The 22257-nt window shown below is 45.3% G+C and overlaps 1 protein-coding gene across 1 annotated transcript in view; it reads right to left on the bottom strand.

Annotated features, from left to right (window-relative positions):
• PGGHG (protein-glucosylgalactosylhydroxylysine glucosidase) overlaps positions 1-22257 on the bottom strand; it is a 344294-nt gene that overhangs the window by 190151 nt on the left and 131886 nt on the right. The window contains exons 7-8 of the mRNA XM_044269473.1: positions 19790-19901; positions 18966-19038 (exon numbers count right to left, since the gene is read on the bottom strand). Coding sequence (XP_044125408.1) covers positions 18966-19038; positions 19790-19901 — 185 coding nt within the window. The remainder of the gene's footprint in view (positions 1-18965; positions 19039-19789; positions 19902-22257) is intronic.

The following is a 22257-nucleotide window of genomic DNA, read 5'->3' as shown; positions in this document are numbered from 1 at the left end:
AGGCCCATTTGGCCCTGGAGATGGCTGAGTATATGCTGGCATGGCATTGTACCTCCCTTGCAGTGCCAACCATATTAACCCTTTGTATCCCAGACCCCATGCTGCCCCTTGTTACCCCTGATTAACCCTACTGTTTAACCTCTTCCCTGCCACCCCAGCTCTCCTGCTGGTCTCATACCCCTGAGTGTTTAACCCCTGCTGTGCCAGTCCCCTGTTAACCGCCTTCTCCTACTCTGCACACCTTCTCCTACTCTGCACACCTTCTCCTACTCTGCACACCTTCTCCTACTCTGCCCTGCTGTGTCCCTGGACCCTTGCTGTATACAAACTGTATAACCCTCTTGTAACCCCATAGGGACAGTATAGAGCTAGGCGGGTGGGTTGTTATACTTGTATGTGTGTATTGTATAGTTAGTTTATGGGTGGAATTGGGAACGTGTAGCGTAGTTTGAGTATTGTATATGTGTAGTGCTGTGTATTGTTAGTGTATTGCGTGCTTAGTGTGTTAAATAAATACCGTTATATTTGTACCCTTTGTGTAGCGTGTACTTGTTAGCGGTAGTGAGTTAGTAAGGCGCATGCAGCTAGCATTAGTGATTAGTGTAAAGCATAGCGAAAGTATTGTGTATTTATTATATAAAGGCATAAATAGGCGGAGTCATCACCAGGTGACTCCTCCTATTTAGGAATATTAATTATCGATATTCGCATAATATTGGTGAGTAATATCCCCCCTTTACATTGGCGAGTCAGGCCCACTGCTTAGATTTTGAAATCTGTGTTTGGTTTTGAGGTTAGAGGTCGGCCATCCTGTGAATTATCAGGCAAGAGAGACGTGGTCAGCGGTCTGAGCGTCTAGGAGAGACGTGGTCAGCGGTCTGAGCGTCTAGGACCTGATAATTCGGACAGGTAACGCGACTCTTCCTCACAGCACCAAGCGCAGATCAAAATCTTTAGCAGAGAATCTATAATTGTTCTGTGAATTAATATTTTGCTATTTGCTTTACACGGTTACTGCATCGCTCAAGTGATTGCGAGGGAGAAGAGGACACATAACTGAAGGAGATCCATCTTCATTGGAGCAGCGTACAAGTCCAGCGGGAAACGGGAAGAAGCGATCTGGGAAAATGGACTTCTTCCAAGCAGCTGCGAGGAGGTACGGCCCCAAGGAGACGATGGATGCTCAAACAGTGAGTATGGACTTCCCCACACTGCAACACTTGAGCAGACACAGCACATTCAATCCCATCCTCCCCACCACATACAAGTCAGCAGAAATGCTGTGGTCCGATTTGTTTGCACAGGCTTGTAGTTATGACAAGCTTTGTGTTAACAAACGGACGGTGTTGAATAAGGCCACTAAACGGCTTCGGATGCTAGCCAAACTCGTTCATACGTTTGAGGCTAGCATCTGTAAGCCAAAGGAAGTGGCGCTGGTGTCTCAGTCAACAGAGACAATTCCTCCGGCTGTTCACTGCCAGTGCTGTGCCAATGATTCCGATCAGGTTTCGGCATTACGGGCACAGCTGGCAGAGAATGTGCAGTCTACTGTTGACCGAGATGCGCAGGTGGCTCGAATACAGTCACAATTAGTGGAAATGCAGAAGCAGAAGGAGGAAAATTGAAGGCTCACGTTGCTGTAAGCTCCCAGATAATAACTGGTTTGCAACAGGTCATCACCAAGTTGGTGCCGGCCCTTTCTTTTCCCATAAAGTCAGGGTCGGAATATCCCAAAACTTTGCCCTATGCAGGGCAAATAGGGGGGAGAGTAGTCTGTGACAGGCCAAATCACCAGACCAAGCCTGTCCAGACTAACAGAGATTTTTCCCTGACTTTGGGGAAAAGAAACATCGTGAAAAGTGCCTCCCTGAAGATGGAACAATTCAGGGAGCGCGGTTGCAGTGTGGACGGACCTAGGCCACACCGGGCAAACATCAAATGCTTTGCGTGTGGTGGCTTGGGTCATATAGCGAAGCACTGCAAAACACACAGGACAGAAAGCCCAATCAGGTGCTTCCGGTGTGGGAACAAAGGACACATTGCAAGGAATTGCCCTTGTGCAAGTAATTGCAATGTGTCCAGTGATGGGATTCAGGTAGCAAATCGTGCAGCGGGGTCTAGTCAGCTTGGCCATAAAGGGGTAACCTCTTGGCAGCATCATCAGCTGCTGAGGAGCCAGAGTGGCCAAGCTAGGCTAGGCAACATTTGACACCCCTGTACTATTTGTTACACCGTTTGTTCCCTATACATGTCCATGTTGTGTGTTTTTGTTGTCCATTGTAACGTTCTCTTTGATGTTGATGGTGGTCCTTGTCTATGAGTGTGTTCCACCAGGCTGATTTATGTAGTGTTGTAATGTCCCGTCTGCTGTCTTGTTTCATTCTGTGTCCCCTTGGAGCGGAGCAGTGTTATACTGTGGATCGAGAACGTATAGGGTCGCGAGCAGATAATATCACACGGGAAATCCTGCTGGTCGGGAGAAGGCATAAGGACCTTCTTCATGCAGCACACAAAGGATGATGTGATATTATTCTGGGCAACCAGGGTCTCGGATCGATACAGATAACGCTGTTGTGCTCAAGGTTTTCGGTAGGGCTGTGTTGCGCTGGGGACTGGGGCGGACAGACAACATTGGTGTAATGTTGTGCTGCGCACTTAATTCTAGTCCGAGCAGGTAGCACAGCTCTGATAGGGATTGGACGCAGAGTGTTTGGCAGCAGAGTGTGGACTGTGTTCTTGTGTTGTGGGGTCCTGAGGAGCCGGGGCATGCCTATGCCGTTGGTTCTGCGGGCCTCCACAAGATGGGATCACAGGGGGAAGTCAGCCTGGGTACACATGAGTGGACAGGGATGCGGTGCCATCAAGATGGTGCTTTGTCCACAGAACTCCAGTTATCCTAACCTAGTAGGGAGGCCATCCTTATCTGTTGGTGCAGAGGGATGTGTAGCAGAGGACACGCTCCTCTGAAGGTAGGGTGTTCAGACACCAGTGTTGGGATAATGAGGAGTCCTGTGAGACAAAGGGCAGCCCAATACCTTTCTCTACCCATGGGTCAAAGGTATTGGTGCTGGGAATTTTTATACATTTAACTGCACCGTTAGGGGAGAAATTCCCCTGGGAGCGCCTGGTATTTTCTTCTGCCATAGGTTTTATATGGAGCGGAAGAAAAACCCAGGAGAGGCCACGGAAGAGGCCAGCTATTCCCCCTGACGCTCTTGGGAGGCTCCAGAGGATCCCACTGGATTTTGGCAACCAAGCGACCTCTGCCTAGAGGTGTTTTAGAGATGGAAGACTGTGCCACAATCCAGCGGGAGCATTATTTAAGGCTCTGGAGGAAGATTTGGAGACGTTCGGGTGGAAGAGCATATCACTTGTTTCACCCAGTGAAACTTCTTCTGGTTCTGGTGATCGTCATCTACCGTCGGAGGGTCAAGGGACTTATTGACCAAAATACACCAGAACCAGACAGAACTGTACAGAACTATCCGGAGGAGGAGGCTCAGGACATAACCAAACATGGTTCCTGTAGCCAAATATTATTGTATGGACACGTTTTGTTTTCTATGAGGGTTCGGGATGTATACTTGTACTACCCTGAAACCTCATAGCACAGTGTATTTATTGATTTTGTTTGTCGGTCGATGGTGTACCCATAGACACTCTAGGTACAAATGTGTGACAGCCCAAAACTCGCCCAACGCACTGCGGTGAGCTATCATTTGACTGTACACATTTGTATCCTATAGTCGTTTCCCATTGACACAGGGGTCTACGACCTACCTGTGTCTTTGGAGGTAGAGAGGAATGCCAGGTTGCATGAGTCTCTATGGGTACACACATATAATGGAATTTGGTGTTGGGAGGGATATGAAATGTATTTTGTGTGAATGGGGATAAGGTTAGGGCACGCTAGGGACAGGCATCATTCATATGCCACCTTGAACCCTGGAACAGTGAAGTTCTTAAGGGAAGGGCTGGATGTGTAGTGTGGCGGAGGTGTTCTCCGCAGTAGAATTTAGGTACTATGACATCACCGCTTAAGAGTCTGACCTGCCTTGTAAAGACCTATTAATCTGTCCACAGGAGAACCGCACCCGTCAAGATGGAAACAGACGTTGGAAAGTTGTGATAGAAGAAAGTTGGGACTGAGACTGTGAGGGTGAACCCGCTGCAGATTCCTTGGAGGCGGGCCATACCGGAAGATCGGCTTAACTACCGAGAGACTGTGGGGGTGTGGTCACTCCGAAGTGGGGGTGGCTGACACCAAGAGACGGATAAAAGAAAGGCCAGTTAAAGACTGTAAGGGTGAACCCGCTCCAGAATTGGGGGGGACGAAGATACCTGAAGATCGGCAGAATTACCGAGAGACTGTGGGGGTGTGGTCACTCCAAAGTGGGGGTGGCCGACACTAAAAGACTGTTAAAGAGATTATGGGTGTGTGGTATCCTGTGGACGGAGTGGTAGGTTACGGTGAAGGGCAGGTCGGAGGAAAATGGATTAGGGATGTCTAAGTACCTAAAGAACAGTGTACACTACAGTTCTTCCTGAACTTCCACCTAGGATGGGGTTGAGGGGGGGCAAATATATCTCAACCCATTCCCCCAATATATTGTCGTATTAAATAGTCCGACAACAGGGGGATTGTTGAGGAAGGGTTGAGACGTATGCATATATATCCATGCATGCCTGCAAACACGTGCGGGCATGTATGGTATATATGTGCATACATTAACCACAGCATCATGGGACGATGTGCGCAGATGTGCCCAGCATCTGCACACGTCTGCCCATGGTGATCCCCAGGGGCTCATGGTGGCCCCTGTGGGAAATATGTGCCTCCTTTAGACCGTGCCCCTTATAATATATATATGGCTGTGGCCCCTTATGACATATAGAATACATTATGCCCCTTATATATGTGTATATATCTTATCAGGAGGACATATATATGTATCTGCCCCTTATGGCCAGTGGGGACATATGTATGTCCCCTGTATGTGATGCCCCAGGTATATGAGAGTGTGTGTATATATAGATATGTGTGTATGTATTTGCACACATGTCTTTATGTATATACACTTGTGACTGCTGACTGGTGACTTCAAAGGCAATTGATTTGAGGTTTATCAGCCTATTTACTATGCGGCCCCACCTTGTGTTTGTGACATGGCTGGGCGTGTGGTGCTGTGAGCCTCAGGGGGCCAGCCAGTTGTCTGCTGGAATCTGAGTGCATGCATTCCGTCACACGCACACGATGATGTCACATGCCTGAGGAAGGAGGAGGGGGTTGTTTTGGGGCTATAATAACCCAAACTGAACAGAGGCCTGGCCCCCTTGCAACCAGACTGGATTCAGAGACACATGAGGACTGCTGCCTGAAGGAAGAGAGGCCCATTTGGCCCTGGAGATGGCTGAGTATATGCTGGCATGGCATTGTACCTCCCTTGCAGTGCCAACCATATTAACCCTTTGTATCCCAGACCCCATGCTGCCCCTTGTTACCCCTGATTAACCCTACTGTTTAACCTCTTCCCTGCCACCCCAGCTCTCCTGCTGGTCTCATACCCCTGAGTGTTTAACCCCTGCTGTGCCAGTCCCCTGTTAACCGCCTTCTCCTACTCTGCACACCTTCTCCTACTCTGCACACCTTCTCCTACTCTGCACACCTTCTCCTACTCTGCCCTGCTGTGTCCCTGGACCCTTGCTGTATACAAACTGTATAACCCTCTTGTAACCCCGTAGGGACAGTATAGAGCTAGGCGGGTGGGTTGTTATACTTGTATGTGTGTATTGTATAGTTAGTTTATGGGTGGAATTGGGAACGTGTAGCGTAGTTTGAGTATTGTATATGTGTAGTGCTGTGTATTGTTAGTGTATTGCGTGCTTAGTGTGTTAAATAAATACCGTTATATTTGTACCCTTTGTGTAGCGTGTACTTGTTAGCGGTAGTGAGTTAGTAAGGCGCATGCAGCTAGCATTAGTGATTAGTGTAAAGCATAGCGAAAGTATTGTGTATTTATTATATAAAGGCATAAATAGGCGGAGTCATCACCAGGTGACTCCTCCTATTTAGGAATATTAATTATCGATATTCGCATAATATTGGTGAGTAATATCCCCCCTTTACAACTATATTGCCTCCAGCACCACGTGCACAGAATAAAACCTCTCAGCAGAAACCTGCAGGTCTTCTTCATTGACTTTGCCAGATTCTTTGGAAACATATCTCTATGGATTTTATTCCAGATCTGCCCCCATACTATGGTTTCACTGATCTGGGTGGTTGTGGACCATTTCTCTAAAATGGCTCACTTTCTTACAAAGACTGGCCTTCCTACTGCTGTTTATCTTTGCCTATATGTTCATCAGACACATTTTTTTGTCCGAATGGGTGACTTTAGAACATCCTTTCTGACAGTGGACTGCAGTTTATAACCCAGTTCTGGAGGTCTCTCTGTAGAGTAGACTTCTCCTCTGCATATCATCCACAGTCAAATGTGAAAGTGGAACACAGTTATCAGATCTTTGCGAATTACCGGCATAATTTTTTTTCTTCTTGTCAAGATAACTGGATGCCTTTGCTTCCATGGGGCATATTCTCATATAATAGTCGCTCTGGTAAGCCTATGAGCAAATCTCCTATTTTCATCATCTATAGCCACATCTGCGGAATCCACTACCAATTTCCGTTTTATACAAAGTACCACCAGCTGATACTTGATCTGGAAAGCATTTAAATCTTCCCAGTTCAAGGCAGCCATCTGTATGAAAAGTCTGCACATTGAAAACAAAGATCTCTACCACACTTCTCTCCAGAAGGCCAGGTTTGCCTGTTTTCTGGAAACATTAATTTGAAGGTGCCCATCCTCATTTCTAGGGCCCTTGTGAGGTTCAGGAGCAGATCAATCCCATATATTATAGGTTACACCTGCCAGCATCCCTTCATATACCCAATTCCTCATCTCTCCGTAGGGCTAGATTAAGTCTGGTGGAGACCCTATAATTTAAATTTTTAATGGGGATGGGGAAATTAGTGTGTCCCTGAGCTGTACGCTGTCTCTGCAGCTGCCACACTTCTCTAACATCCATCTGCCACAGTTGCTCTTTATTCAACATGGTGGCTGGTCCATAGTCTGCTGTAAAGTCTGCAATTACTTAGCCCATAGTCCAGAGTAAACGCTGTAGTCAGTCACTCAGTCCATAGTCTAGTGCAAACTATACAGTCAGTCAGTCCATAGTCTAGTGCAAACTATACAGTCAATCAGTCCATAGTCTAGTGCAGTGGTCAGCAACCTGCGGCTTTAGAGCCACATGCGGCTCTTTAGCCCCCTGATATTGGCTCTTCCAGGTGCGGGCTCACATGTACAGTGCGATAGCATTTTCGTTGCCCGTAGCAAAAATAGGTAGGAGGGTGAAGACCAGGAAGTGGTGAAGGCTCTGTACTCACCGCTTCCTGGTCCTCGGTTGTAGGCTGTGCAGGGCTGCGCACAGTGTGAGGTGCTCTGTGACGTCACTCTGTGCACGCCAGTTCACAGCACAGCCGACAGCAGGAGGAACACAGAGCGCGGGTGGTGAGGAGCAGCAGCATCCAGGAGCCGGAGAGGTAAGTGCTTTTTTATTTTATGAAACGTGGGGCTGATCTGAGGCAATGAGGTGATGAGAATCATAATGGGGGATATGAGAGGCATCATGGATGATGAGAGGCATCATGGATGATAATGGTGATGATGAGAGGCATCATGGTTGATAATGGGGATGCTGAGAGGCATGGGGCTCTTATCTGAGGTCTGATTGAGGGGGTCATTTACTTTGGGGTCTGAGCTGACATCTGATCTCAGGGAGGTCTTATTAACATTGAGGTTCTGCTTAAGTGCTTGAGGCATAAGGTCACTGACTCTTTGAATGTTCGTATTGCGCTTCAAACAATACCTTCATGGGAATAGGGGTTCTAAGTTAGTCTCCAACCTTATTAAGAACCAAAGAAATAAATCCTTTATTCAAGCCATCAAATCAGCCTCAGGCCCCCGACTTATTAATACTCCAGCGATAGCTCAGAAGTTTTGCTCCTTTTATTCAAATCTGTATAACCTCCCAATACCCCTCACCAGCCAGCAAATCGAGACACGCACGTCGGAGTTCCTTAGCTCTATTAACATCCCAAGAATTTCTGAGGTCGATATACATCAGCTGCTTCAACCATTTACAACGGAACAGGTAGAAAAGGTTCTAATGTCTATCCCTTCAGGCAGGAGTCCCGGACCTGACGGTTTTCCAAGCTCATATTACAAAAAGTATAAAGATATTTTAGTCCCACATTTTGTCACGGCATGCAATCTCCTCCTTACAGGTGGCTCTCTGACCCCACAAGCCTAGGAAACGCACATAACGATTATCCATAAAGAAGGGAAGGATAAGGAAGCATGTGGAAGTTACAGGCCGATTTCACTGCTGAACACCGATTTGAAGTGGTGGGCTAAACTGCTTAACAGCAGGATGTCAGGGTTGCTCCCTGGGCTTGTGGGTGAAGAACAGGTAGGTTTCGTTGCAGGTAGAGAGGGTAGGCATAATATCAGTAGAGTCATACATGCGATCACCCACGCCATCAGATCTAAGTACCCTCTTGTACTCCTGGGCACAGATGCGGAGAAGGCGTTCGATAGGGTTAGCTGGGCCTATATGGAGAAAGTACTACAAGCCTTTGGCTTCCCTGAAGGCCTCATCAGAGCTGTCTATACTCTATACTCTGCACCATCTGCGAGAGTACTAGTCAACGGCACCCTATCGAACGCCTTCCAAATTAGAAACGGTACTCGTCAAGGATGCCCATTATCCCCCACCTTGTTTGTACTCACCCTAGAGACGTTTCTTCTTAAGTTCCGCCAATCCCCCACGATCAAATGAGTGAAACTAGGCAGATTTACTGCTCCTGATGATTTACTGCTTCTGTTGTCAAATCCTGAAGAGGCTTTGCTGGAGGTTATGCAGATTTTCGAAACTCACCAGAGGAATGCTGCATATTTGCCATAAGTCTTTGGTCTTAACATCTGCTCAGGACAAGATTTCTCCCTTAGCTCCTATCTCAGTTATCCCCACACTACTGTTCCCACAAATTAAATCTCCATCAAACATTTGGCTATCAATGTCACATCACAGATTAGGAGATTTGAAAGGGTTACAGATCACTTCCGACTTCTATACTGCCCTCTCGGGTGTACCTGCCCTTGATAAAGATTTAATTCAAAGATATGACTTTGAGAATGCTTGTAGGCAGTTTATGATTTCCAAATTTACCCCTCTCCCTGATCCATCATGGTTGGAGAATTATGTTCTGCTGCCAAATTTACCTCATAAATGCACCACCCTCATTTATAGGCAGATTCTAAGTGAGAGCTATTCTAGCGTACCGCCCTGGGTTGCTGAGTGGGGAAAAGAACTCCACCTTGAATTTAGTGACACTGACAGTAAATGGATTCAGAAATCTTCGCACGGCTTTTACAAGTGCATAAAAATTTAAGAAAACTCTGTTAAGACAGCGTTGCGTTGGTACAGAACCCTCGAGTTCCTTTTTAAAATCCGGTTGCTCTCTACGGATCTTTGTTGGAGGTGTGCTGCTGCCACCGGATCCTTATCCCACATCTGGTGGTTATGTCCTGCCATCAGATCCTTCTGGACAGATGTAGAAAGCACCATTAACAGGATCTGTACAATGACCCTGAAACTTTCAGCCCAGCTAGTACTACTCTGGATCCCTACCCCAGATTTTCGCCCCGGAAAAAAATAACTTGGCCACGCATCTGCTTATGGCCGCAAAGCTCTTAATCCCAGTAAAATGGAGATCAGTTGACCCACCAACACTGAAGATGTGGCGGAGTAGGGTCCGACAGATATGCCAGATGGAGGAACTGATAGGCTGGACATACCATAGCAGAAATAGATTTTTACAGATCTGGCAACCGTGGTTAGATTATAGGACAAACCTTCTCAACGCTCAACAGTGGGACTCTGATTAAGGATATGGGAAGACTGACCGTCTTCCCATATCCTTAATCAGAGTCAGAACCCCCCCCAATATAATCAATATGCAGAACCCCCCCCTTTTTTTTTTTTTTTTCTTTTATTTCTTTTTATTTCATTACATTCCTTCTTTTCGGCACGCCTCCTATCCTGATATAGTCAAAACTTGTTTGTGCCAGGTTATAGATAAATATACATAACCTTAGATAAATATAACTTAGTTATATAGACGTTCCTGAGCGGGACCCTAACTGCACCTTGGGTTGACACACTGTTAGGGCTGTTATCCCCATCCCACCTCCCCTCCCCTTACTGTTATGTATCTAATGTTACCCGCATTTGTTTTGTAAGATCAATCACTTTAACCGCTTGCCGCCACGCTAACGCCGAAAGGCGTCATCGCGGCGGCTCTCCCAGGTCACACTAACGCCAATAGGCGTCATCTCGCGAGACGCGAGATTTCCTGTGAACGCGCGCACACAGGCGCGCGCGCTCACAGGAACGGAAGGTAAGCGAGTGGATCTCCAGCATGCCAGCGGCGATAATTCACTGGCAGGCTGGAGATCCGAATTTTTTAACCCCTAACAGGTATATTAGACGCTGTTTTCATAACAGCGTCTAATATACCTCCTACCTGGTCCTCTGGTGGTCCCTTTTGTTAGGATCGACCACCAGAGGACTCAGGTAGGTCAGTACAGTCGCACCAAACACCACACTACACTACACCCCCCCCCCCCCCCGTCACTTATTAACCCCTTATAAACCCCTGATCACCCATGATCACCCCATATAAACTCCCTGATCACCCCCCTGTCATTGATCACCGCCCTGTCATTGATCACCCCCCTGTCAGGCTCCGTTCAGACGTCCGTATGATTTTTACGGATCCACGGATACATGGATCGGATCCGCAAAAAGCATACGGACGTCTGAATGGAGCCTTACAGGGGGGTGATCAATGACAGGCGGGTGATCACCCATATACACTCCCTGATCACCCCCCTGTCATTGATAACCCCCCTGTAAGGCTCCATTCAGACGTCCGCATGCGTTTTGTGGATCCGATCCATGTATCCATGGATCCGTAAAAAATCATGCGGATGTCTGAATGGAGCCTTACAGGGGGGGTGATCAGTGACAGGGGGGTGATCACCCTGATTACCCTGATCACCCCCTGTCATTGATAACCCCCCTGTAAGGCTCCATTCAGACGTCAGCATGCGTTTTGTGGATCCGATCCATGGATCCGTAAAAAATCATGCGGATGTCTGAATGGAGCCTTACAGGGGGGGTGATCAGTGACAGGGGGGTGATTACCCTGATCACCCCCTGTCATTGATAACCCCCCTGTAAGGCTCCATTCAGACGTCCGCATGCATTTTGTGGATCCGATCCATGTATCCATGGATCCGTAAAAAATCATGCGGATGTCTGAATGGAGCCTTACAGGGGGGGTGATCAGTGACAGGGGGGTGATCACCCTGATTACCCTGATCACCCCCTGTCATTGATAACCCCCCTGTAAGGCTCCATTCAGACGTCCGCATGCGTTTTGTGGATCCGATACATGTATCCATGGATCCGTAAAAAATCATGCGGATGTCTGAATGGAGCCTTACAGGGGGGGTGATCAGTGACAGGGGGGTGATCACCCTGATTACCCTGATCACCCCCTGTCATTGATAACCCCCCTGTAAGGCTCCATTCAGACGTCCGCATGCGTTCTGTGGATCCGATACATGTATCCATGGATCCGTAAAAAAATCATGCGGATGTCTGAATGGAGCCTTACAGGGGGGGTGATCAGTGACAGGGGGGTGATCACCCTGATCACCCCCTGTCATTGATAACCCCCCTGTAAGGCTCCATTCAGACGTCCGCATGCGTTCTGTGGATCCGATACATGTATCCATGGATCCGTAAAAAATCATGCGGATGTCTGAATGGAGCCTTACAGGGGGGGTGATCAGTGACAGGGGGGTGATCACCCTGATTACCCTGATCACCCCCTGTCATTGATAACCCCCCTGTAAGGCTCCATTCAGACGTCCGCATGCGTTCTGTGGATCCGATACATGTATCCATGGATCCGTAAAAAATCATGCGGATGTCTGAATGGAGCCTTACAGGGGGGGTGATCAGTGACAGGGGGGTGATCACCCTGATTACCCTGATCACCCCCTGTCATTGATAACCCCCCTGTAAGGCTCCATTCAGACGTCCGCATGCGTTCTGTGGATCCGATACATGTATCCATGGATCCGTAAAAAATCATGCGGATGTCTGAATGGAGCCTTACAGGGGGGGTGATCAGTGACAGGGGGTGATCACCCTGATTACCCTGATCACCCCCTGTCATTGATAACCCCCCTGTAAGGCTCCATTCAGACGTCCGCATGCGTTCTGTGTAACCGATACATGTATCCATGGATCCGTAAAAAAATCATGCGGATGTCTGAATGGAGCCTTACAGGGGGGGTGATCAATGACAGGGGGGTGATCAGGGAGTCTATATGGGTGATCACCCCCCTGTCATTGATCACCCCCCCCCCTGGTAAGGCTCCATTCAGACATTTTTTTTGGCACAAGTTAGCGGAAATTTTTTGTTTGTTTTTGTTTTTTCTTACTAAGTCTCATATTCCACTAACTTGTGTCAAAAAATAAAATCTCACATGAACTCACCATACCCCTCACGGAATCCAAATGCGTAAACATTTTTAGACATTTATATTCCAGACTTCTTCTCACGCTTTAGGGCCCCTAAAAAGCCAGGGCAGTATAAATACCCCACATGTGACCCCATTTCGGAAAGAAGACACCCCAAGGTATTCCGTGAGGGGCATATTGAGTCCATGAAAGATTGAAATTTTTGTCCTAAGTTAGCGGAAAGTGAGACTTTGTGAGAAAAAAACAAAAAAAAATCAATATCTGCTAACTTATGCAAAAAAAAAAAAAAGTTCTAGGAACTCGCCATGCCCCTCATTGAATACCTTGGGGTGTCTTCTTTCCAAGGTGGGGTCACATGGGGGGTATTTATACTGCCCTGGCTTTTTAGGGGCCCGAAAGTGTGAGAAGAAGTCTGGGATCCAAATGTCTAAAAATGCCCTCCTAAAAGGAATTTGGGCCCCTTTGCGCATCTAGGCTGCAAAAAAGTGTCACACATGTGGTAACGCCGTACTCAGGAGAAGTTGGGGAATGTGTTTTGGGGTGTCATTTTACATATACCCATGCTGGGTGAGAAAAATATCTTGGTCAAATGCCAACTTTGTATAAAAAAATGGGAAAAGTTGTCATTTGCCAAGATATTTCTCTCATCCAGCATGGGTATATGTAAAATGACACCCCAAAACACATTCCCCAACTTCTCCTGAGTACGGCGATACCAGATGTGTCACACTTTTTTGATGCCAAGGTGGGCAAAGGGGCACATATTCCAAAGTGCACCTTTCGGATTTCACCGGTCATTTTTTTACAGATTTTGATTGCAAAGTACTTCTCACACATTTGGGCCCCTAAATTGCCAGGGCAGTATAACTACGCCACAAGTGACCCCATTTTGGAAAGAAGACACCCCAAGGTATTCCGTGAGGGGCATGGCGAGTTCCTAGAATTTTTTATTTTTTGTCGCAAGTTAGTGGAATATGAGACTTTGTAAGGAAAAAAGAGAAAAAAAAAAAAATCATCATTTTCCGCTAACTTGTGACAAAAAATAAAAAATTCTAGGAACTCGCCATGCCCCTCACGGAATACCTTGGGGTGTCTTCTTTCCAAAATGGGGTCACTTGTGGCGTAGTTATACTGCCCTGGCAATTTAGGGGCCCAAATGTGTGAGAAGTACCTTGCAATCAAAATGTGTAAAAAATGGCCTGCAAAATCTGAAAGGTGCTCTTTGGAATATGTGCCCCTTTGCCCACCTTGGCAGCAAAAAAGTGTGACACATCTGGTATCGCCGTACTCAGGAGAAGTTGGGGAATGTGTTTTGGGGTGTCATTTTACATATACCCATGCTGGGTGAGAGAAATATCTTGGCAAAAGACAACTTTTCCCATTTTTTTATACAAAGTTGGCATTTGACCAAGATATTTTTCTCACCCAGCATGGGTATATGTAAAATGACACCCCAAAACACATTCCCCAACTTCTCCTGAGTACGGCGATACCAGATGTGTCACACTTTTTTGCTGCCAAGGTGGGCAAAGGGGCACATATTCCAAAGTGCACCTTTTGGATTTCACCGGTCATTTTTTACACATTTTGATTGCAAAGTTCTTCTCACACATTTGGGCCCCTAAATTGCCAGGGCAGTATAACTACCCCACAAGTGACCCCATTTTGGAAAGAAGACACCCCAAGGTATTCCGTGAGGGGCATGGCAAGTTTTTAGAATTTTTTATTTTTTGTCGCAAGTTAGTGGAATATGAGACTTTGTAAGAAAAAATAAAAAAAATAAAATCATCATCATTTTCCGCTAACTTGTGACAAAAAATAAAAAGTTCTATGAACTCACTATGCCCATCAGTGAATACCTTAGGGTGTCTACTTTCCGAAATGGGGTCATTTGTGGGGTTTTTCTACTGTTTGGGCATTGTAGAACCTCAGGAATCATGACAGGTGCTCAGAAAGTCAGAGCTGTTTCAAAAAGCGGAAATTCACATTTTTGTACCATAGTTTGTAAATGCTATAACTTTTACCCAAACCATTTTTTTTTTGCCCAAACATTTTTTTTTTATCAAAGACATGTAGAACAATAAATTTGGCGAAAAATGTATATATGGATGTCGTTTTTTTTGCAAAATTTTACAGCTGAAAGTGAAAAATGTCATTTTTTTGCAAAAAAATCGTTAAATTTCGATTAATAACAAAAAAAGTAAAAATGTCAGCGGCAATGAAATACCACCAAATGAAAGCTCTATTAGTGAGAAGAAAAGGAGGTAAAATTCATTTGGGTGGTAAGTTGCATGACCGAGCAATAAACCGCTAAAGTTGTGGAGTGCCGATTTGTAAAAAAGGGCCTGGTCACTAGGGGGGTATAAACCTGTGGTCCTTAAGTGGTTAAGGGCCCCTTGCCCTAGCTGAGTGGTTGTCACATCCTAACCTGTATTGTTAGGCTATGCCTTCGATGATCTATGACTAGATTTGATTGTGATGTGTCACCCGCTGTACTGCGCTACATGCGATTTGGTGATATTTCTTTGCTTGTCTAATAAAAAGAGATTTCAAACATTGAGGTTCTGATTAGTGGTCTGACCTGAGGTGTAATGAAAAATATTTTTTTCCATATTGTCCTCCTCTAAAACCTATGTGCGTCTTATAGGGTAAAACGTTATGGAGTGAAAGAAGATGTAGTGTCGAGGATTGAGAAAGGTATGTTCAGATGGTTAGGAATACCCTTATGAAGTAAATAACAATGTACCTTCCTATATATTTGAATTTGGCTCTCAAAAAAATAAAAATTGCTGTTTTGTCGATATTTGGCTCATTTTACTAATAAGGTTGCCCACCACTGGTCTAGTGCAAACTATACAGTCAGTCAGTCCATAGTCTAGCATAAACCTTATGGCCTGCGATCACTCAGGATTCTGTGGGGGTAGAGAGTAACATGTGGCAGGGCTCTGTTGGGGAAGTAGGGGCAGGCTGAAAGTGGCACAGGTAACAGTGGTAGCAGAGACGACTAACTTCATTTGTCTAGGTCCTTGTGGGTGAGAAGGAGACATGATGTGGCTGTGCTGTGTGAGAGTTGTTGGGGGAAATAAAGAGTCCAGTCTCTGGGGGCGAGGAGCCAGAGAAACTGAAACTGGCATCAGGAAACACAGCCTGACAGGGGCTCTATGGGGGGAGGGGCAGAGTGAAGAAACCACTAGGGAAAACTGAATAACAGCCATTTTCAGAACCAATTCAACGGGGCTATTCACATGACCATTTTTTTTAATGGCTACTCAACAGTGGCTGCCAGAAAATAGGGCGTCCTATTTTTGCCAGATTTCACAGCCAACCAAACCCCACTGAACTCAATGGGGCAATATTTTACGGCCGTTTAGACAAGAGTGCACCTGTCTAACAATCATTAAAAACATGTAAACTAGTGAAAAATGCACTTTCATAATGGTTAAAAAATGAGTCACCTCATCTACCAACATGCTCATAGACAGTCGCTCTTCACACTGGGAGCGCATGCGACATCATCATGCTGGGAGCACATGGTGATATCATCACACTGGTAGTGTAAGTCAGTATCAAGTGAAGAGCGACTGTCTCTGTGCATGTAAGTGGATGAGGTGAGTGATTTTTTATTTTAACCCAAACAGATATGGAGGGCTCTAATGGGTGAATTTTTAGTACTGGGAGCCACTAATGGGACCATTCATAATCCTGGGGGGCAATAATGGTGTATTAATCATCCTGGGGGGAACTAATGGGGTAATTCTGTATACTGTGGTGGCACTATGGGGACGGTTATTCACTCTGGGGGGCACTAGTGGGCCATTATTCAAACTTGAGAGCACTATGGGGGCCATTATTCAAACTTGGGTGCACTATGGGGGCCATTATTCACGTTGGGGGGCACTTTGAGGCCCATGTGATGTCCAGGGGGCATTATGTATACTGTGAGGACTCTGCAAGGATTGGGATGAACGGACAGAAAATGGATGCACAGAAGGATGCAAAATGGCCATGAAAAACTGAAAGCATGCCAGTTTAAAAAAAATTTTTTAGCATCTATCTTAGACAGTCTCCCTTCTGGTCTACTCCATGAGTGGCATTTTGGGCAGGACAGTTCAGATTTTCTATTGCTTCTATTAGCAAACTTATAAATATGGCTTGGAGAAATTGACAGTGTCTTTTCACAGCTTGTATGTACGTCACTCCAAGATTAAGCCGCACCCCACCACACTTGAAATTTAGGGGGTCCCAACTGGACCGAGATAACTCTAGGAATGGCAAAAGTTCTTTCCCCCCTGTGGCGAAACCAACCTCGCCACTGGCTTTTGGAGGGGGCTGTTTGAAGGCCTCTTGCCTCAGGATTATGGCCCATGCTAACTTTTGAACCCCTGAACCTATTCCAGTGAATTTTGGATAGGTTTGTCCCCAAGTTATACTGTTTAAATTGATGTAAGTTATATGTATGGACAATGTAACCTCACAAAGTTGTAACAACGTATAATAAGTGTAACTTGTCAGCTTGGGAGGAATATGCTAGGTGTGGTTCTATTGTCCCATTGTGTGTTTAAATGGTGATGTCTGTCCTGTTGTCTCCACGTGTGTATTGGTGATCTCCCCTTTGTCCTGAGAGATAATTGGATTGCCCTCGGTTGTCTCCCAGCAGAGGGGAGGAAACCATGATGCATTGTGGGGATATGTTGTATCTGTCCTGTGTCGCAGTCTCCCTTCTGGTCCTCTAGGGGGCGGGAACGATTGATTGCTGTATTTACATTGTGTGTGTTGTGAATTACTGATTGGTTGGATTTCAAAACTCTGTGGGCAGTACTATGTTTGTTTTTTTATCAATAAAAGAGGCTGTACTTGAAGTAAAGTCAGAGCACTGCTTGACCCTCAACACGGAGCCTTGTCTCGTTATTGGGGGGATTCCCTGTATGCTGTTGGAGACTGATTGCCAGGAGTGTAAGCTGACTGAATTCTTTTCCTGTTCGTCTGCTGGCAGCTACTTGCGAGGTTCCAGTTTGGAGTGCTATTTTGTATCCAGTTCGGGAGGTTGGTGTTCTGCAGTAGCTGTGCCTGTCTCTCGGAAAGGGGCATATCGCCTAAACGGATCTTAACCCCTTGTCTGCTGAAACGGTGGCATTACACCCCCTTTAAATCAAAAACGCTCTAGGTCTCTGTTTGTCACTGCCCCTTCTAAGTATCCATTTTCCTCCTTAACTCCTTTCTTTTCCTTTAATTATGGAGCGTCCCACTCCTCACCATCCCCTCTTACCGACCAGCAACGTTGACGACACTGCCAAACCCTGCCTGGATATTGGCCTAGATCGCACAGGAAACAGGAGGAAGAGGTGAAACGAATCAGAGGAAGGAGGCAACGTGGAGATATGTCTTAGTCTACTTTCACACTCGCGTTTTGGCTTTCCGTTTGTGAAATCAGTCATGGGCTCCAAAACGGATTCGTTTGCATTCTGAATCAGTTTGCACCAGTTCAGTCTCCATTCCACTTTGGAGACAGAAACCAAAACGCTGCTTACAGCGTTTTGATGTCCGTCTGATGAAACTGAGCCAAACGGATCCGTCCTGACACACAATGCAAGTCAATGGGGACGGATGCGTTTTCACTGACACAATCTGGCACAATAGAAAACGGATCCGTCCTCCATTGACTTTCAATGGTGTTCAAGAAGGATCTGTCTTGGCTATGATAAAGATAATACAAACTGATCCGTTCTGAACGGATGCAGACGGTCGTATTCTCTGAACAGATCCGTCCATGACATGCACAAAACACGAGTAAGTAGCCTTAAATTGGCAGGCGCTGTGACGATCCGTGGTCCTCTCTAACACCGCTGACCTCCGGAACAAAGAAGCACTTGGCGAGGACAAAGCAGCAGGTGGGGTAGGCTCACTCCACCTGTTTCTCAATGGAAGTCTCCTTATCCCTGGCTGTAGCGTGGGAGAAAGAAAAGCTCACCTTCTCTCTGCTGTGATTGGACCACGCTACAGCCAGGGAGAAGGAGACGCCCATTGAGAAACAGGGCAGCCTCCTCCTCCCTGTACTGATGATATTCATTTACATACCAGGCAGGACAAGCGAGCGGGGGGCACAGCGGGGGAACGTAGTGCCGCACAGATAAACTAGTAAGTGACCTTACATCCCTGCACTATGCACTTATTTGATAATGTCTGGACCCATGAAAGGTCCTCTTTGTATAAACTCTTTTATGGCCATGTGCATTTAGCCTTCAAGTAATATTACATGACAATAATGTATCTAAAGCAAGTATCACCTGATCTGTGCCAGAACATTTGTATACACGGAGTTATTAACATCACTGTGATATTCATCTGGCGGCATCACACCTAAAGCAGAAAATTAATAATTATACAGTAGATACTTTAAACACTTTTAATAAATTAATAAGAAATACATCAAGGGCCAGTGGTACACTATCTCAATGCCACAAACTCAACATTTTGTTATGAAATAATAGAACAGGCCTTCAAAGGGTTGTCTCATGACTTCATAGAGGGGGGTCCTCTTCTCAAGATCATGAGCCACAATGGAGGGACATTCTGTATAAGCAACTTCCATTTTGACGGACTCGTGCCACCCTTGTATTACATGATTGGCCATCATCCGCTATGTTTGCTCTGCAGCTGCCACAGTCTAGGTGGATCTAGCTTCCAATTATTTTAAGTATTTGCCAGGTGTGCCAAAAGTGAAACCCAAGAGTTCAATTGATCGTCCCAGGGGCACATGTTGAATGGGGTTGCCCAGGATTATATTTTTTCAGTTATCCTTCTCATTCATTAAGAATAAGAGGGCTTTTAACATTGATATGTCACCTGAATGCCCTATTTAGAGCAGTATACTACAGGGGCAGGGATGCTTTTCTAGGAGCAAAACTGGCACAAAAAATTATCCAAGAATATACTGGACAATTATTAGTCCTTTGTATTCATGAAGGGAGCGCCCTCATCCTACCTCCTCCTTGCACTCCTCACAGTGATCAGTGGCTACTGTGAATGCCCCTTTAGCAGAATGTAAAAGATCTTTGGTTGGCCAAAGGGTTTTTGGGAGTACGATACATATACTGCATGACGTGCATACCTTTAATATGATAACTCTGTTCTTCTGCACTCCAGACAACTCTGCTACACCAGTAATCAGCAATTGAGCTCACCACTTCCCAGCCACCGCTTAAAGAAAAAAAATCTACATCCTGTAAAATAGAAGAAAAAAAAGAAAAAAAAAATAATAAAAAAAGAACAAAAAAAAAATTTAATACAGAAATCACACACTAAATATTTTTCAGCAGAAAACAAATACTCCTAGCACGTTTAGGACACATACACACATGAATTTGCTCTGGTGTTTTTCCAGCATTTTAAATGCCATAAAAAATGCTACTGTTTTTTTCTCATATCACATATGGTTTTTATGGCGGTTTTTAGCAGCGTTTCTTGCAAAACAAATATACGGGTAGTGTTTTTTGTTCTGGTGAGCTTCTCCATATAGAGAAGAGGATGAAAAACTTGCCTAAAAAAATTAGCAAAAATAATAAAATAATATGGTTGCATAAGTGTGCACAGCCTTACACAAATACTTTGTTGAAGCACCTTTTGATTTTATTACAGCACTCAGTCTTTTTGGGTATGAGTCTATCAGCATGGCACAGTTTGACTTGGCAAGATTTGCAGACTCTTTTTGGCAAAAACACTCCAAATCTGTCAGATTGCGAGGGCATCTCCTGTGCACAGCCCTCTTCAGATCTCCCCACATATTTTCAATTGGATTCAGGTCTGGGCTCTGGCTGGGCCATTTCAAAACATTAATCTTCTTCTGGTGAAGCCATTCCTTTGTTGATTTGGATGTATGCTTTGGGTCGTTGTCATGCTGAAATATGAAGTTCCTCTTCATGGTCAGCTTTCTAGCAGAAACCTGAAGGTTTTGTGCCAATATTGACTGGAATTTGGAACTGTTCATAATTCCCTCTAGCTTAACTAAGGCCCCAGTTCCAGCTGAAGAAAAACAGCCCCTTGGCATGATGCTGCTACCACCATGCTTCACTGTGGGTATGGTGTTGTTTTGATGATGTGCAGTGTTGGTTTTGCGCCAAACATATCTTTTGGAATTATGGCCAAAAAGTTCAACCTTGGTCTCATCAGACCATAACACCTTTTCCCACATGCTTTTGGGAGACTTCAGATGTGTTTTTGCAAAATGTAGCCTGGCTTGAATGTTTTTCTTCGTAAGAAAAGGCTTTCGTCTTGCCACTCTACCCCATAGCCCAGACATATGAAGAATACAGGAGATTGTTGCCACATGTACCACACAGCCAGTACTTGCCAGATATTACTGCAGCTCCTTTAATGTTGCTGTAGGCCTCTTGGTAGCCTCCCAGACCAGTTTACTTCTAGTCTTTTCATCAATTTTGGAGGGACATCCAGTTCTTGGTAATGTCACTGTTGTGCCATATTTTCTCCACTTGATGATGACTGTCTTCACTGTGTTTCATGGTATATCTAATGCCTCGGAAATTCTTTTGTACCCTTCTCCTGACTGATACCTTTTAACAATGAGATCTCTGATACTTTGGAATCTCTCTGTGGACCATGGCTTTTGCTGTGGAATGCGACTAAGAAAATTTCAGGAAAGACCGACTAGAGCAGCTGAAATTTATTTGGGGTTAATCAGAGGCACTTTACATGATGGCAGATGTATGCTGACTCCTATTTAACATAATTTTGAATGTGATTGCTTAATTTTGAACACAGCTACATCACCAGTTATAAGAGGGTGTACGCACTTATGGAACCAAATTATTTTAGTTTTTTTTGTTTTCTTCCCTCCACCTAAAAGATTTCAGTTTGTTTTTCAATTGAGTGGTACAGTTTATTGGTCACATTAAAGGTGGAAAAAGTTTTGAAATTATTTATCTTTGACAATTTTTTTTTTTTTTACAGCACAGAAACCTGACATTTTAACAGGGGTGTGTAGACTTTTTATATCCACTGTACGTGCATTCCCCATGTAATAACAATTTTGGAACATCTATTCTTATGACGATAAATGTGAGCGATGTCCAGCCACCGGTATTGGTAAAATCCATTCAGCTACAAAAGGTAAATACAAAACAGGCATCGCATCTCTCTCTGACGTGTTTCGGGTACCTGCTCGTAGCACCCTTAGTCATAGGGTGCTACAAGAAATTGCTTACATTTATTGCTGTGGGAGTGCAGTCCTGCACCATCCGTGCCCTGGCGGTCTGAGCAGAAGCTCGGGTTTGTTATTATAATCTATTCTTATGGCTGTATGTTGTGCCATTCCCTTATTATTTCTACTAGAATGTATGAATGAATTGCCAGCAGTCTGCAGGAAGGGTACAGAGGGGTGGTAACCAGTTGGGGGAGTGTACCTGCACAGTCTGGAAATGACAGCACTGATTGGATAGAGTGAGTCTGTGCAGGTACACCCCCCCCCCCCCCCAACTGGTTACCACACCTCACTGCAGACTGCTAGCAATTCATTCATAATTTCTAGTCGAAATAATAAAGACATACAGACAGAAGAATAGA

This window comes from Bufo gargarizans, chromosome 10 (assembly GCF_014858855.1).
Source record: "Bufo gargarizans isolate SCDJY-AF-19 chromosome 10, ASM1485885v1, whole genome shotgun sequence".
Lineage (NCBI taxonomy): Eukaryota > Metazoa > Chordata > Amphibia > Anura > Bufonidae > Bufo > Bufo gargarizans.
This window is presented reverse-complemented; position numbering and strand designations above follow the sequence as displayed.